This window comes from Bufo gargarizans, chromosome 4 (genome assembly GCF_014858855.1).
Source record: "Bufo gargarizans isolate SCDJY-AF-19 chromosome 4, ASM1485885v1, whole genome shotgun sequence".
Taxonomy (NCBI): Eukaryota; Metazoa; Chordata; class Amphibia; order Anura; family Bufonidae; genus Bufo; species Bufo gargarizans.
This window is the reverse complement of record NC_058083.1, coordinates 324,340,916-324,354,651: the sequence shown is the minus strand read 5'-3', so window position 1 is coordinate 324,354,651 and position 13,736 is coordinate 324,340,916. Positions and strand designations below refer to the sequence as shown.

At 45.1% G+C, this 13,736-nt stretch overlaps 1 protein-coding gene across 1 annotated transcript in view; it reads right to left on the bottom strand.

The window, feature by feature from the left end:
* The window catches only part of PEX7 (peroxisomal biogenesis factor 7), a 206,963-nt gene that overhangs the window by 88,313 nt on the left and 104,914 nt on the right, over positions 1-13,736 (bottom strand). Inside the window, exon 8 of the mRNA XM_044289763.1 lies at positions 679-734. Coding sequence (XP_044145698.1) covers positions 679-734 — 56 coding nt within the window. The remainder of the gene's footprint in view (positions 1-678; positions 735-13,736) is intronic.

Below are 13,736 nucleotides of genomic sequence, written 5' to 3'. Positions count from 1 at the left end.
CAGAAAGGCAATATCACCTATGAAAATGTGCGGTTATCTTTCTATCCGGACTTCGGAGGTCCATAAGAGGAGGAGGCAGTTCAATGACATGCCATGTTATATCCTTTGTGGCTCCAAATGCAAGATGGTGAGATCGTCCGCTTCTTTGAAACCCCGTGGACAGGCGTCCGGATACGAGACCTCGCTGCTGACCCGACGCGGATATTTGAGTAGATATGTGGAGACTTTTAAAACACCTCCAACGTGGTTATAAAAAGATGCATTCATCTGGGATAATGTTAGGAGCTAGTGATGAAGAAGCAGCCAGCTTCGCGTTATATCTTAGAGGTTTTTTTTTCTACTCTTTCTAAACTCAATAAAAAGATACAATTAAAAAAACATGTCCTGTTCTTGTTTGTCTTGCACCATGCACTTGACTAGTTTCACAGTTTGCGGTCCGCAAAATACATACGGTCGAGTGAATGTAAGTACTAATAGGATGGCAGCCATTTTATTTGTCCTAATGGTTGCTCCCTAGACAAAACAAGCCATTATAACTAATAAACAGGTATTTGGGAATATATTTATAATACAGTAATATTTAAGTATTTTCATTTTCTTAATACACAGAGTACTTCAGGGAATCCTTACTTGCAATTTTAAAAGAAAAAGATTTCTAAATATGATTAAAAATCCTACCTTACAGTGAAATCATAGGAGCATGATCCTAAAATATTTGCATGAAATGGAGAAAACTAAAAGAAGAAAAAAAGAATCATTTTAGCAGGTAGAAACTCAACAACCGCCGTTATTATACCACAATAGGCAAGAAATCTGAATAGGTCATCTTCTCAATAAGTATCAAGTCAAACAAGTATTTTTAAACCCACAATCCTTAAAGGAGTTTTTTGAGTTCTAGATATTGATGACCTATCCTGAGGATATCTTATCGACATTAGCATGGCCGGAGTCCAAAGATCAGCTGTTCTCAGCAGCCACCCAGCGTTGGAAAAATCATAGTGGACAGAGCTAGAAGCAGAGAGCTTCGTCCGCTGTGAAGTGGCCATACCAGGTTACTGCAGCTCAGCTGCCATTCAAGGACAGGTCATCAACATCTCGCAAAACCTATTTAATATTAATATCTTAAAATAAACTAAAAGTGAAATGGAAATTTACAAAATGAGTCAATGTTCCTTTAAAGTTGCATTCTGAAATGCCTAAAGTAAAATGTTAACACAAAGTCATAAATCTGTTATTGTTTTGCCAGCAACCCATAAGTTATGTATTGACAGCTGCAATGCCTTGAGCATCATGTAAAATTAGTAGGATGGAGGTATACCCCCCATGTGTGAATGCGGCCATGTAATGTACAGTGACAAATATGCTTTAGATGTTAATATATTGTAGTAATAACATTTTATTCACCCACTTTGGGTGAAGAATAAACTGTGATTGTCTTTATATAATTTAAAGGTAGCATTATTTTTCTTTTATTGTTTTCATGACTATACTTTTTTTTTTTCTAATCAATTCCAATTTGACTTCCGCAATACAATAAAGCTATGGTTACACAAAAAGACGCAGGGCTGTAATGTACTGCTCAGCAAAACCACAATGTTTGACACATTACCACTATGTGGAAGACCAGCCTAAGACAACTGGAGAGAGGGAGGTACACCTTACCTTAAAGGGGTTTTCCAAGATTTTAAATACTGATGACCTATCCTCTGGGACACCTGGGACCCATGCCAATCAGCTGTATGAGAAGGCCTTCTCTCAGCTTTACCCCGGCCAGTAATGATGTTCATTGGTCACGTGTTCTAGTCATAGCCCAGCCTCATTCAAGTGAAAGGGGCTGAACGTGATACCAAGTACAGTCGCTGTACAATGTACGGCGCTGTGCTTGGTAAGCTGAGGGAAGGCCACCACCCCCAAAGGAGCTTCCTTCTCAAATAGCTGACCAGCGGGGAATAGGTCATCAGTATTAAAATCTTTGAAAACCCTTTTAACTTTCTTAGAATCCTTTTGATGCCCCTCTTTAGAGGGAACCATGTCTCTGCAGTTTGTTGTTCTATACATTGTTTACACTGTCCAAGAGGGAATGTACTGTACATCCGTCTGTAGCTATTGATTAATCTGTATCTCTGAATGCTGTATACCCATTGTTGTAGAAATATTATCTGTTGTAGAAATATTAATATTAGAAATTCGCTCTCATCAGGCTTTGTGTAAGGAAAAGGTAAATCTCTCAACCGCAGTCAGCCAAAGGTGTTTTCATGTTAAGTTCTGCTGAGCAACTGCGCTTCCCCCTGCCCAGTCTGTTTCTTTTATTTACTCACAAAAGGTGTAAAAGGGGCTGGCCCATAACTAGGATACAGGAAGTGATGACATAGGAAGACAAGACACCATCATTTCTAACAAACACATGTATACAATAATCTAACATTACCACTGGAGTTAATTTTATCCAGCTCAATGATCAATGCCAGATAAAATTACTATGATCCTCATGCAGGTTTATTTACAGGACAAGGTCCTTATCTCCAGCGGCTGATCAGGCGCACTAGAGACAACAAACGCACGTTCCTTTCCTGATATTGTTCTCTTAACAAATGCATCCACGCCAAGCCAATAAATCTGCGTCTTGCGTGGGCCCTAGCTGGCGTCCATACATCAGCCAACAAAACACTGCTCTGCTGAACACATCAGTCTCCCCCGGCCCACAGCCCACTGCTTAGCACATGGACCATTCGCCGACGGAGACCTCTGCTCCCAGCAGCTGTGACAGGACATACATGGGAAGATATCCACTTCAATGGTTTACCTTGACACTGAGAGACATGATGACAATACACATCCTAATACAATTTCCACAACCACCTGGATCCTACAAAAGCAGTTTATTGAAATCCTGAATATGTCCCTATTTAAGGGGGAATTACCATTATATATTGTTATGACATATCACTAACATATGTCACAACTAGGAATGAGCGAATCGACTTCGGATAAAACATCCGAATTCGATTCGCACAGTATTAGGATGTATTGGCTCAGATGAGCCGAAGTTATTACTTCTCGAAGTCTTGTGAGACTTTGCATAATAACTTCATAAATAAATTTCTACTGTAAAAAAAACACTTGGAACTGAACCTGAGTTCAGAAAATACTTTATTTACAGTAGAAATTCATTTATGAAGTTATTATGCAAAGTAATAACTTCGGCTCATCCGAGCAAATAAATTCTAATACGGTACGGAGCGCTCGCTCCGTACAGTATTCAAACTAAGTATTATGTGAATCGACTTCAGATGTTTCATCCGAAGTCGATTCGCTTGTCCCTAATCACAACATTATGACTGGTAGTAGTCCAACCTCTGGTTGTGCAAGAAAATATTGTGTAGGAGCAGGGGTACATACAAGCCCTTCAATGGCTAAATAAAACTGTGCAGGTTTATAGTACATCACTGCTGCGTCCATTCACCGTCCTCAGTGTTAAAGCTCATGCACACAAACGTATATTCTTTCCGTGACAGTTCCGTTTTTTTTTTTTGTTTGTTTTTTGCCGACCTTATACCGAACCATTTATTTCAAGTTACTCCGTGTGCATTCCGTTTCCGTATGTCCGTATTTCCGTTCCGCCAAAAAATAGAACATGTCCTATTAATGTCCGCATTACGGACAAGGATAGTACTGTGCCATATAATGACATGTCACAACTGCAGTTTGTAAACAGGCAAGAGGAGGTCTGGACCAGCGCCACAGAGATTGCTGGTGGAGAAAGGCTTTAGTATAACATTATTTTTTTTATTGTAGGCTGTTGGAGGGCTTGTCCGAGATTTTTTATTATCCTGGACAACCCCTTTAACTACTGCTGTGAGGAGAGGCAGACTGGAAGTGGCCCTGAAAAAAAACAACTAAGAGTGGCCCCATATTGTAGGTGGGTCCACACTGACAGAAGACAGGGCCAACACAAGTAGGCATGGCTAGCAATACCATATTGCGGCACTACTAAATATCACCCAAGCAGGTCAAATACCACAGTGCATCATAAAATAATGCCCCAGCAGCACAAAATAGCTCTCAAGAAGTTGCCCCTCTGTGGTGACACTTTCTGTCCTTAGGATGGCAATACAGTTGAATTCAGAAATCATGAGGGCACCTGCAGCCATTATCCAGATACATAAGTACTTGATGCTCCCAAAGTTTATTAACTCTGGGAGTGTCATATCATTTCTTATCTGGCTGGCAGCCATAAGGAGTGCTCAGGTGGCCCCCTGGGTATCGGACCACCAGGAAGTCTCCCTGTAGGGCAGGCATGTCCAAACTGTGGCCCTCCAGCTGTTGCAAAACTACAACTCCCAGCATGCCTGGATAGCTTACAGCTATTAGGGCATGCTGGGAGTTGTAGTTTTGCAACAGCTGGAGGGCCACAGTTTGGACATGCCTGCTGTAGGGTGTACAGCCAGTCTGCCCTTGGCTACGAGTCCTTTATTCTGAGAATCTCTGAGAGTCATAGGAAAACCCCTTTAGGCTCCATTCACACGTCCGTAACGTGTATTGCAGAGCCACGTGTTTTGCGGACTGCACATCGCTGGTACTAATAGAATATGCCTATTCTTGTCTACAGTTGCGGACAAGAATAGGACATGGTCCGTTTTTTTTCGGGAACGGAATTGAGGACCCGGAAGTGCGGATTCGCAATTCTGTATATCGTGCTGCCCCATAGATATGAATGGGTCCGCAATTCCGTTCAGCAAAATGCAAAACAAAACTGCGGACATGTGAATGGGGCCTTACAGTGCATCTGCCTAATAAGCTGTGATTTTTCTCAAGCCTAATAAATTTTGGTCTCTTACACAAGTGATGTAAAGGGCTGAAGTTCTGAATTCAAGCTGACAGCTGCAAAAGCTCTCTCTCTCCTGTCAAGAGAGACCAATCTACCATAAAACACTGTTTTTCTATCACTGACCCTCTTAAATGTGTGTTTTGGGAGTTTCAAATATAAGTCTAGTAGCAAAACATGCAAAAAATAAAAAGCAACTAATACACACCTGTTAAATAACTGCCGTTCCAGTGATGCCTCTCTGGTGGTCCCTACTGGTCTGAGATGAGCTACATTAACTCAACAAAGCCACCACACAGTGGACACTGCTATCTGCTTTCTACTCCAGTTGGCGGCTCCTAAGAACAGCTCATCGTCTGTCTGAAGGATAGGTGATCAATATCTACAGTCCTGACAACCCCCTTATAATATAATCCTATATTAGACTGTCAGAATCTGCAACTTAGCTATTACATACAAATAATTATGTCATGGTTTTATGTAACACTTCTCTTCTAAAAAGTAATTTCAGTAACTGCAAATAAAAAAAAATTGTATCATATATCCCCTATTTCATATGCTGGATTCGGATAGAAGTTGGTAGGTCAAGATGTCTGCAGACTGCTTTGATCTTGGGAAAAGAAACATTAATTAGGTATATCTTACTCCACCATTTACCTAATTATCTAATGAAAGGAATTTCCTTGCTTGATGCACAAAAGACTGAAAGGACTTCTGAGTCACGTAAGTAAATGGCCAGTTATTAGATGAACAACAAATGAGAACTTTTGCCTGAGCCAAAAGCCCTTTCCATCACATGATAATGGTGGAAAATTGGCTACCTTGCATATTAGATTCAAATTGAATCCACATAATCCACTGAAACATCTTAAAATGTGAACATTTACAGAAGTAATAGACCATACCGTAAATGTTCCATTTATGTTTTTCTCACTCATTTTGAGAATTTGCTCCCAAATCTATTTACCTTTGGTATCACAGATAATGCGAGTCTCATCGATTTCTCTACTATACTATAAATATAGATATTGGGCAGCATGGTGGCTCAGTGATTAGCACTGGTGCCTTGCAGCGCTGGGGTCCTAGGTTTGAATCTGACCAAGGACCACATCTCCATGGAGTTTGTATGTTCTCCCTGTGTTTGATTGGGTTTCCTCCAGGTACTCCGGTTTACTCCCACACTCCAAAGACATACTGATGGGGACCTTAGGCTACTTTCACACTTGCGTTAGGAGCGGATCCGTCTGGTGTCTGCACAGACGGATCCGCTCCTATAATGCAAACGCTTGCATCCGTTCAGAACGGATCCGTTTGCATAACTGTTTATTTCAGATCTGATTTTTCACTTCGGAAAACTCAGATCCGACAGTATATTCTAAACACAGAAGCGTTCCCATGGTGATGGGGACGCTTCATGTTAGAATATACTGAGAACTGTGTACACGACTGCCCCCTGCTGCCTGGCAGATGCTGCCAGGCAGCAGGGGGCAGACCCCCCCCCTCCTGTATTTAACTTATTGGTGGCCAGTGCGGCCCCCCCTCCCTCCCCAGTATTAAATATGACCAGTGCGGCCTCCCCCTCCCTCCCTCCCCAGTATTAAATATGACCAGTGCGGCCCCCTCCCTCTATATTTATTGGTGGCCGGGCCAGTGCGGATTCCAAGTATTGTGAGCAGTGCGGCCTCCCCTCTCCCCCCCTAATTAAAATCACCCCCCCCCCCCCCCCCCATCATTGGTGGCAGCGGAGAGTACCGATCGGAGTCCCAGTTTAAATCGCTGGGGCTCCGATCGGTTACCATGGCAACCAAGACGCTATTGCAGTCTTGGCTGCCATGGTTACTTGGCAATAAATATTTATTGCTAAGTAACCATGGCAGCCAAGACTGCAATAGCGTCTTGGTTGCCATGGTAACCGATCGGAGCCCCAGCGATTTAAACTGGGACTCCGATCGGTACTCTCCGCTGCCACCAATGATGGGGGGGGGGTGATTTTAATTAGGGGGGGAAAGGGGAGGCCGCACTGCTCACAATACTTGGAATCCGCACTGGCCCGGCCACCAATAAATATAGAGGGAGGGGGCCGCACTGGTCATATTTAATACTGGGGAGGGAGGGAGGGGAAGGCCGCACTGGTCATATTTAATACTGGGGAGGGAGGGAGGGGGAGGCCGCAGCACTGGTAATATTTAATACTGGGGAGGGAGGGGGGCCCGCACTGGCCACCAATAAGTTAATTACAGGAGGAGGGGGGGGGGGGGGGGTCTGCCCCCTGCTGCCTGGCAGCATCTGCCAGGCAGCAGGGGGCAGTCATGTACACAGTTCTCAGTATATTCTAACATGAAGTGTCCCCATCACCATGGGAACGCCTCTGTGTTAGAATATACTGTCGGATCTGAGGTTTACGATGTAACTCAAATCCGATGGTATATTCTAACATAGAGGCGTTCCCATGGTGATGGGGACGCTTCAAGTTAAAATATACCATCGGATCGGAGAAAACTCCGATCTGATGGGGACTCCTGACTTTGCATTGAAAGTCAATGGGGGACGGATCCGTTTGAAATTGCACCATATTGTGTCAACGTCAAACGGATCCGTCCCCATTGACTTGCATTGTAAGTCTGGACGGATCCGTTTGGCTCCGCACGGCCAGGCAGACACGAAAACGCTGCAAGCAGCGTTCAGGTGTCCGCCTGCTGAGCGGAGCGGAGGCCAAACGGTGCCAAACTGATGCATTCTGAGCGGATCCGCATCCACTCAGAATGCATTGGGGCTGTACGGATCCGTTCGGGGCCGCTTGTGAGAGCCTTCAAACGGAACTCACAAGCGGAGCCCCGAACGCTAGTGTGAAAGTAGCCTTAGATTGTGCGCCCCATTGGGGACAGTGTGACGCTAAGGTCTGTAAAGCGCTGAGGAATATGGTAGCGCTATATAAGTGCATAAAATAAATAAATAATACATTCATTCATTGGACCCAGGGATGCACCAAGCCTTTCTGCTGCCTGAAGCAAAATTGAAATTACCCCCCCCCCCCTCCTAAACTCTCAATCAAACCCTCCCCCCCCCCAACCCTAGAACGCTCGTTCCCGACAATCTGCCTGTGTAAAGGTATCAGCAAATCAGCTGATGAACAAGCGCAGCACTCATTCATTGGATGAAACTGTTTGTGAAGGCACCTACATTATCGTTTCAAAAACAGCTCTATGGGGACAAGCAATCACTATAGGAACCCCTCGTCCTCATACTGTAGAGGAGATTACTCCACTGAGCAAGCAGCCGACTGTCGGGAAGGAACACTTCCTTCCCGACAATCTGCTGCTCGTCTAGGCATCTAAAAACCCCTTAAAAGACATATTTGGATGAATATACAGGAGAACACAGCACTACAAACCTCTTACATCCTTTGAAGTCTCCTCTGATGTACATGTTCTCTTTATTCAACTCCTCCATTTGGACCAGACTGTCTTGATAACTTATTTCAGCCGCCTTTCGTCTCTGCAGAGTTTGGCACCAAGACATCTTAGGTCCCTAAGTTTTCAATCATTCCCCCTTCCTGGTACCCCAACAGTATTATCCTGCTGCTAAACCCAATACTGTGCCTGCTGTGCTCTCTAACACCCCCAAACAGTATATAGCTAAAATAATAGTGCTGCCCCCCAAAGTCCCACCAATAGTAATAATGCTCTCCTAGACTGCTCTCATTAGTAACAGTGCCCCTACAGTACCACAAATAGCGATAATGTTCCCCAAAAGTGCTACATTAGTAGCAAAGCCCTCCATATTGTGCCCAATAATAATGCCCCCACTGTACTTCTAGTAGTAATAATGCTACCATAGTTCCCCCAGTAGAAATGAAGTCCCCCTATAGTGCCCCCAGCAGTAACATGACCCCTCTATAAGGCACCCCTATAGATCCCCCAGTACTGATAAAGGCCCCTATAGTGCCCCATAAGTTATAATGTCCCTTATAATTGTCCTATTATTTATAATGCCCCTTGTAGTAACCCCAGTAGTTTTAAAGCAGCCTTGTAGTGCCTCCAGTATTTATAATGCCCCCTGCAGTGCCACCTCTACTAATTACTCCTGTAGGGCCCCCAGTATTTATAATGTTGACCTGCAGTTACAGTATAACCTCCCCTGTAGTGTCCAGATGTATAATGCCCCCTGCATTATAATTCCACCTGTAGTGCCCGGGATAGCCCCACCCGTAGTGCTTCAGCCTGTAATGCCCCCATATATTTAAACCTCCTGCACTGGGTCTCAGACACCACGATGACATAATCACAAGTGCCTAATAAATTACTTGGACTGCTGATGCACGCAGGGCCGGCACTTCCATAGAGGCGAGGGGGGCAATTGCCCACGGGCCCCCCGAGTCCTTAGGGCCCCCCCCCCCCCCCGTGCCGGCCCGCAACTAACTTTAGGCAGGGCCGGCGCTTCCATAGAGGCAAGGGGGGCTCTCTCCCTCCCCCCTGTGCTGCTGCCACCGCCTCCGCCAATAAGAAGAGAGATGGGAAGAGGAGGGGAGGGGCTGTGGCCACTGCGCCACCAATGAAGAAAACTGACCTGTAATACAAATACAGGAGGCGGGGGCCGGAATCAAATAGCCGACACCCGACCTCTATGACAGGGAGCGGCACCTGAGGGGTTAACTGCTGCTGATCGCAGCCCCCTATCATAGAGGTTGGGTGCCGGCTATTTCATTCCGGCCCCCGCCTCCTGTATTTGTATTAACACGTCAGTTATCTTCATTGGTGGCGCAGTGCACCCCCCCCCATACCCCAACACCCCAGTATAATAAACATTGAGTGTGCCCCCCCCCCAGTATAATAAACATTGAGTGCGCCCCCCCCAGTATAATAAACATTCAGTGCGTCCCCCCCCCCCCCCAGTATAATAAACATTGGTGGCGCAGTGGGAAGTGCCAATGGGGGTTAAAAAAATAAATAAAAAATTAACTCACCTCCACCAATTGATCGCGCAGCTGCCGGTCTCCTGTTCTTTCTTCAGGACCTGTGGTGACGTCACTGAGCTAATCACATGGTCCATTACCATGGTGATGGATCATATGATGTACCATGTGACAGGTCCTTCGACAGGTCCTAAAGAAAGAACAGGAGACCGGCATCTAAGCAATCAATTGGTGGAGGTGAGTTAATTTTTATTTATTTTTTTAACCCTCATTGGCACTGCCCACTGCGCCACCAATGTTTATTATACTGGGGGGGCGCACTCAATGTTTATTATACTGGGGGGGCGCACTCAATGTTTATTATACTGGGGGGGCGCACTCAATGTTTATTATACTGGGGGGGCGCACAATGTTTATTATACTGGGGGGGCGCACAATGTTTATTATACTGGGGGGGCGCACTCAATGTTTATTATACTGGGGGGGCGCACAATGTTTATTATACTGGGGGGGCGCACTCAATGTTTATTATACTGGGGGGGCGCACAATGTTTATTATACTGGGGGGGCGCACTCAATGTTTATTATACTAGGGGGGGCGCACTCAATGTTTATTATACTGGGGGGGCACTCAATGTTTATTATACTGGGGGGCGCACTCAATGTTTATTATACTGGGGGGGCGCACTGCGCTGTTTTTGACCTTCTACTTAGCATTCCGTATTAAAGATCCTATTATTTCCCTTATAACCGAATAGACTTTCATCTTAGCAACCAAGCGCGAAAATCGCACCGCATCCGCACTTGCTTGCAGATACAATGCGATTTTCACGCAGCCCCATTAACTTCTATGGGGCCTGTGTTGCATGAAAACGCACAACATCGAGCATGTTGCGATTTTCACGCAACGCACAAGTGATGCGTGAAAATCATCGCTCATCTGCACAGCCCCATAGAAGTGAATGGGTACAGATTCAGTGCGGGTGCAATGCGTTCACCTCACGCGTTGCACCCGCGCAGAAATCTCACCCATGTGAAAGAGGCCTAAGGGTGAATAGGACAAGGGTTCCAGCCCCTAAGGGGGCTAATAGTAAGATAAAATAAAACACAAACACTACGGCTACTTTCACACTTGCGGTAGTGTGATCCGGCAAGCAGTTCCGTCGTCGGAACTGCCTGCCAGATCCGCCGATCTTGATGTGACTGAAAGCATTTATGAGATGCATCCGGATGCGGATCCATCTCACAAATGCATTGCAAGAATGAATCCATCTTTCCGCTTGTCATGCGGACAGACGGATCCGGCTTGTATCTTTTTACACATTTTTACCGGCATGCGCAGACCGGAAGGACGGATCCTGTATTCTGGTATTTTGAATGCCGGATCTGGCACTAATACGTTCCTATGGGAAAAAATGCCAGATCCGTCCTTCAGGTAAGTCTTCAGTTTTTTTCGCCGGAGATAAAACCGTAGCATGCTGCGGTTTTATCTTTTGCCTGATCTGTCAAAATGACTGAACTGAAGACATCCTGATGCATTTTGGACGGATTTCTCTCCAATCAGAATGCATGGGGATATGACGGATCAGTTCTTTACCGGTATAGAGCCCCTGTGACGGAACTCTATGCCGAAAAAGAAAAACGCTAGTGTGAAAGTACTCTAAAATATTAAGTTTAAATCCCCCCTTTCCCAATTTTACATATAAAAAATATATACAATAAATAAACATATTACATAGCGCTGTGTCCGAAAAGTCCAAACTATTAAATTATTAAAAAATATCTCCTATGCGGTGAGCATTCGCCATTTTTTAGTCACCTTGTCACCCCAAAAAATAGGATAGGACTGTTCAATTATGGGCCGAACGTTTCATAAAATGCGAAATGCACGTGGCTTTTTTGCGTGGTATTGAGTATCGCAATACTTTTTTATGGTGACGAAAGCAAATCAAAATTTTGGTATTGAAACAATCAGTTCAGGAGCCAATGGCTACTAGGTATTTTTTTTTTCAGAGGCCGCCTGAGCCCTGCATCGCATCGCTGCCAAGGAGTTAAGTATGTGTTTTTTTCCTTTTTTTTTTTTTTTTCTGTACAATACTGATAGCTACTGGCAAATGATAGGGGGGGCCCTATGGCTAGTGGCACATGATAGGGGGGCCGCCTATGGCTACTGGCACATGTTCATGGGGGGCTGCCTATGGCTACTGGCACATGATAAGGGGCCCTATGGCTACTGGCACATGATAGGGGGGCCCTATGGCTACTGGCACATGATAGGGGGGCCCTATGGCTACTGGCACATGATAGGGGGGGTGCCTATGGCTACTGGCACATGTTGATGGGGGGTTTAGGCTACTGGCACATGATTAAGGGGCATCTATGAGGGCACATTTCACTGGCACATTATTGGGGGACATCTATGGGGGCACTTCTTAATGGTACATTATTGGGGGCACTATAGGGGCATCTACTGAGGCCACAAAGAACGGTTATTTTATATGGGGGCTCTGTATAGGGGCATTTTATACTGGGACACATTGTGGTGGGTACTATGGGGAAGGGGGGAGAGGACTACTACGGGGGCACTGAGAAGAGCATTTTATTCTTACAAATTATGGGGGAGGGCATCTACTGGTGCACTATATATCGGGCATTTTATACTGGTACATTATGGGGGGCACTAGGGGGGAGAGGAGCACTATGGGGTCATCTACGGGGGGCACTAAGAAGGGGTATTTTATACTGGCACATTATGGGGCACTATGGGGACATTAGCTCAACTGGGGCATTACAAGGGGGTATTTTTTGCACTGTCACATTATAAGGAGAATTATTACTACTGGGGAGGCATTATGGTGGGCGTTATTACTCCCCCTAGTAGCAGCACCAGCCTCTCCCTGCTCTGCTATCCCTCTGCCCCTTCTCCAAATTCTTATTATGAAATCTTTCTCATTAGGATAAAACACATCAGCTCCGCCGAGCCCCCGGCCAAAGTGTGGAAGTAGCGTCCGAGATCCCCAAGGGCCAAGTCAAGTAATTGTAAGTTTTCATGTGGAGTATGTTTATGTTATACACATATAGCATACACTGTGCCCCACAATATACAGTATACCGCTACACTGTGCCCCACAATATACAGTATACCGCTACACTGTGCCCCACAATATACAGTATACCGCTACACTGTGCCCCACAATATACAGTATACCTCTACACTGTGCCCCACAATATACAGTATACCTCTACACTGTGCCCCACAATATACAGTATACCTCTACACTGTGCCCCACAATATACAGTATACCTCTACACTGTGCCCCACAATATACAGTATACCTCTACACTGTGCCCCACAATATACAGTATACCGCTACACTGTGCCCCACAATATACAGTATACCTCTACACTGTGCCCCACAATATACAGTATACCTCTACACTGTGCCCCACAATATACAGTATACCTCTACACTGTGCCCCACAATATACAGTATACCTCTACACTGTGCCCCACAATATACAGTATACCTCTACACTGTGCCCCACAATATACAGTATACCTCTACACTGTGCCCCACAATATACAGTATACCGCTACACTGTGACACACAATATACAGTATACCGCTACACTGTGCCACACAATATACAGTATACCGCTACACTGTGCCCCACAATATACAGTATACCACTACACTGTGCCCCACAATATACAGTATACCGCTACACTGTGCCCCACAATATACAGTATACCTCTACACTGTGCCCCACAATATACAGTATACCTCTACACTGTGCCCCACAATATACAGTATACCTCTACACTGTGCCCCACAATATACAGTATACCTCTACACTGTGCCCCACAATATACAGTATACCTCTACACTGTGCCCCACAATATACAGTATACCTCTACACTGTGCCCCACAATATACAGTATACCGCTACACTGTGCCCCACAATATACAGTATACCTCTACACTGTGCCCCACAATAT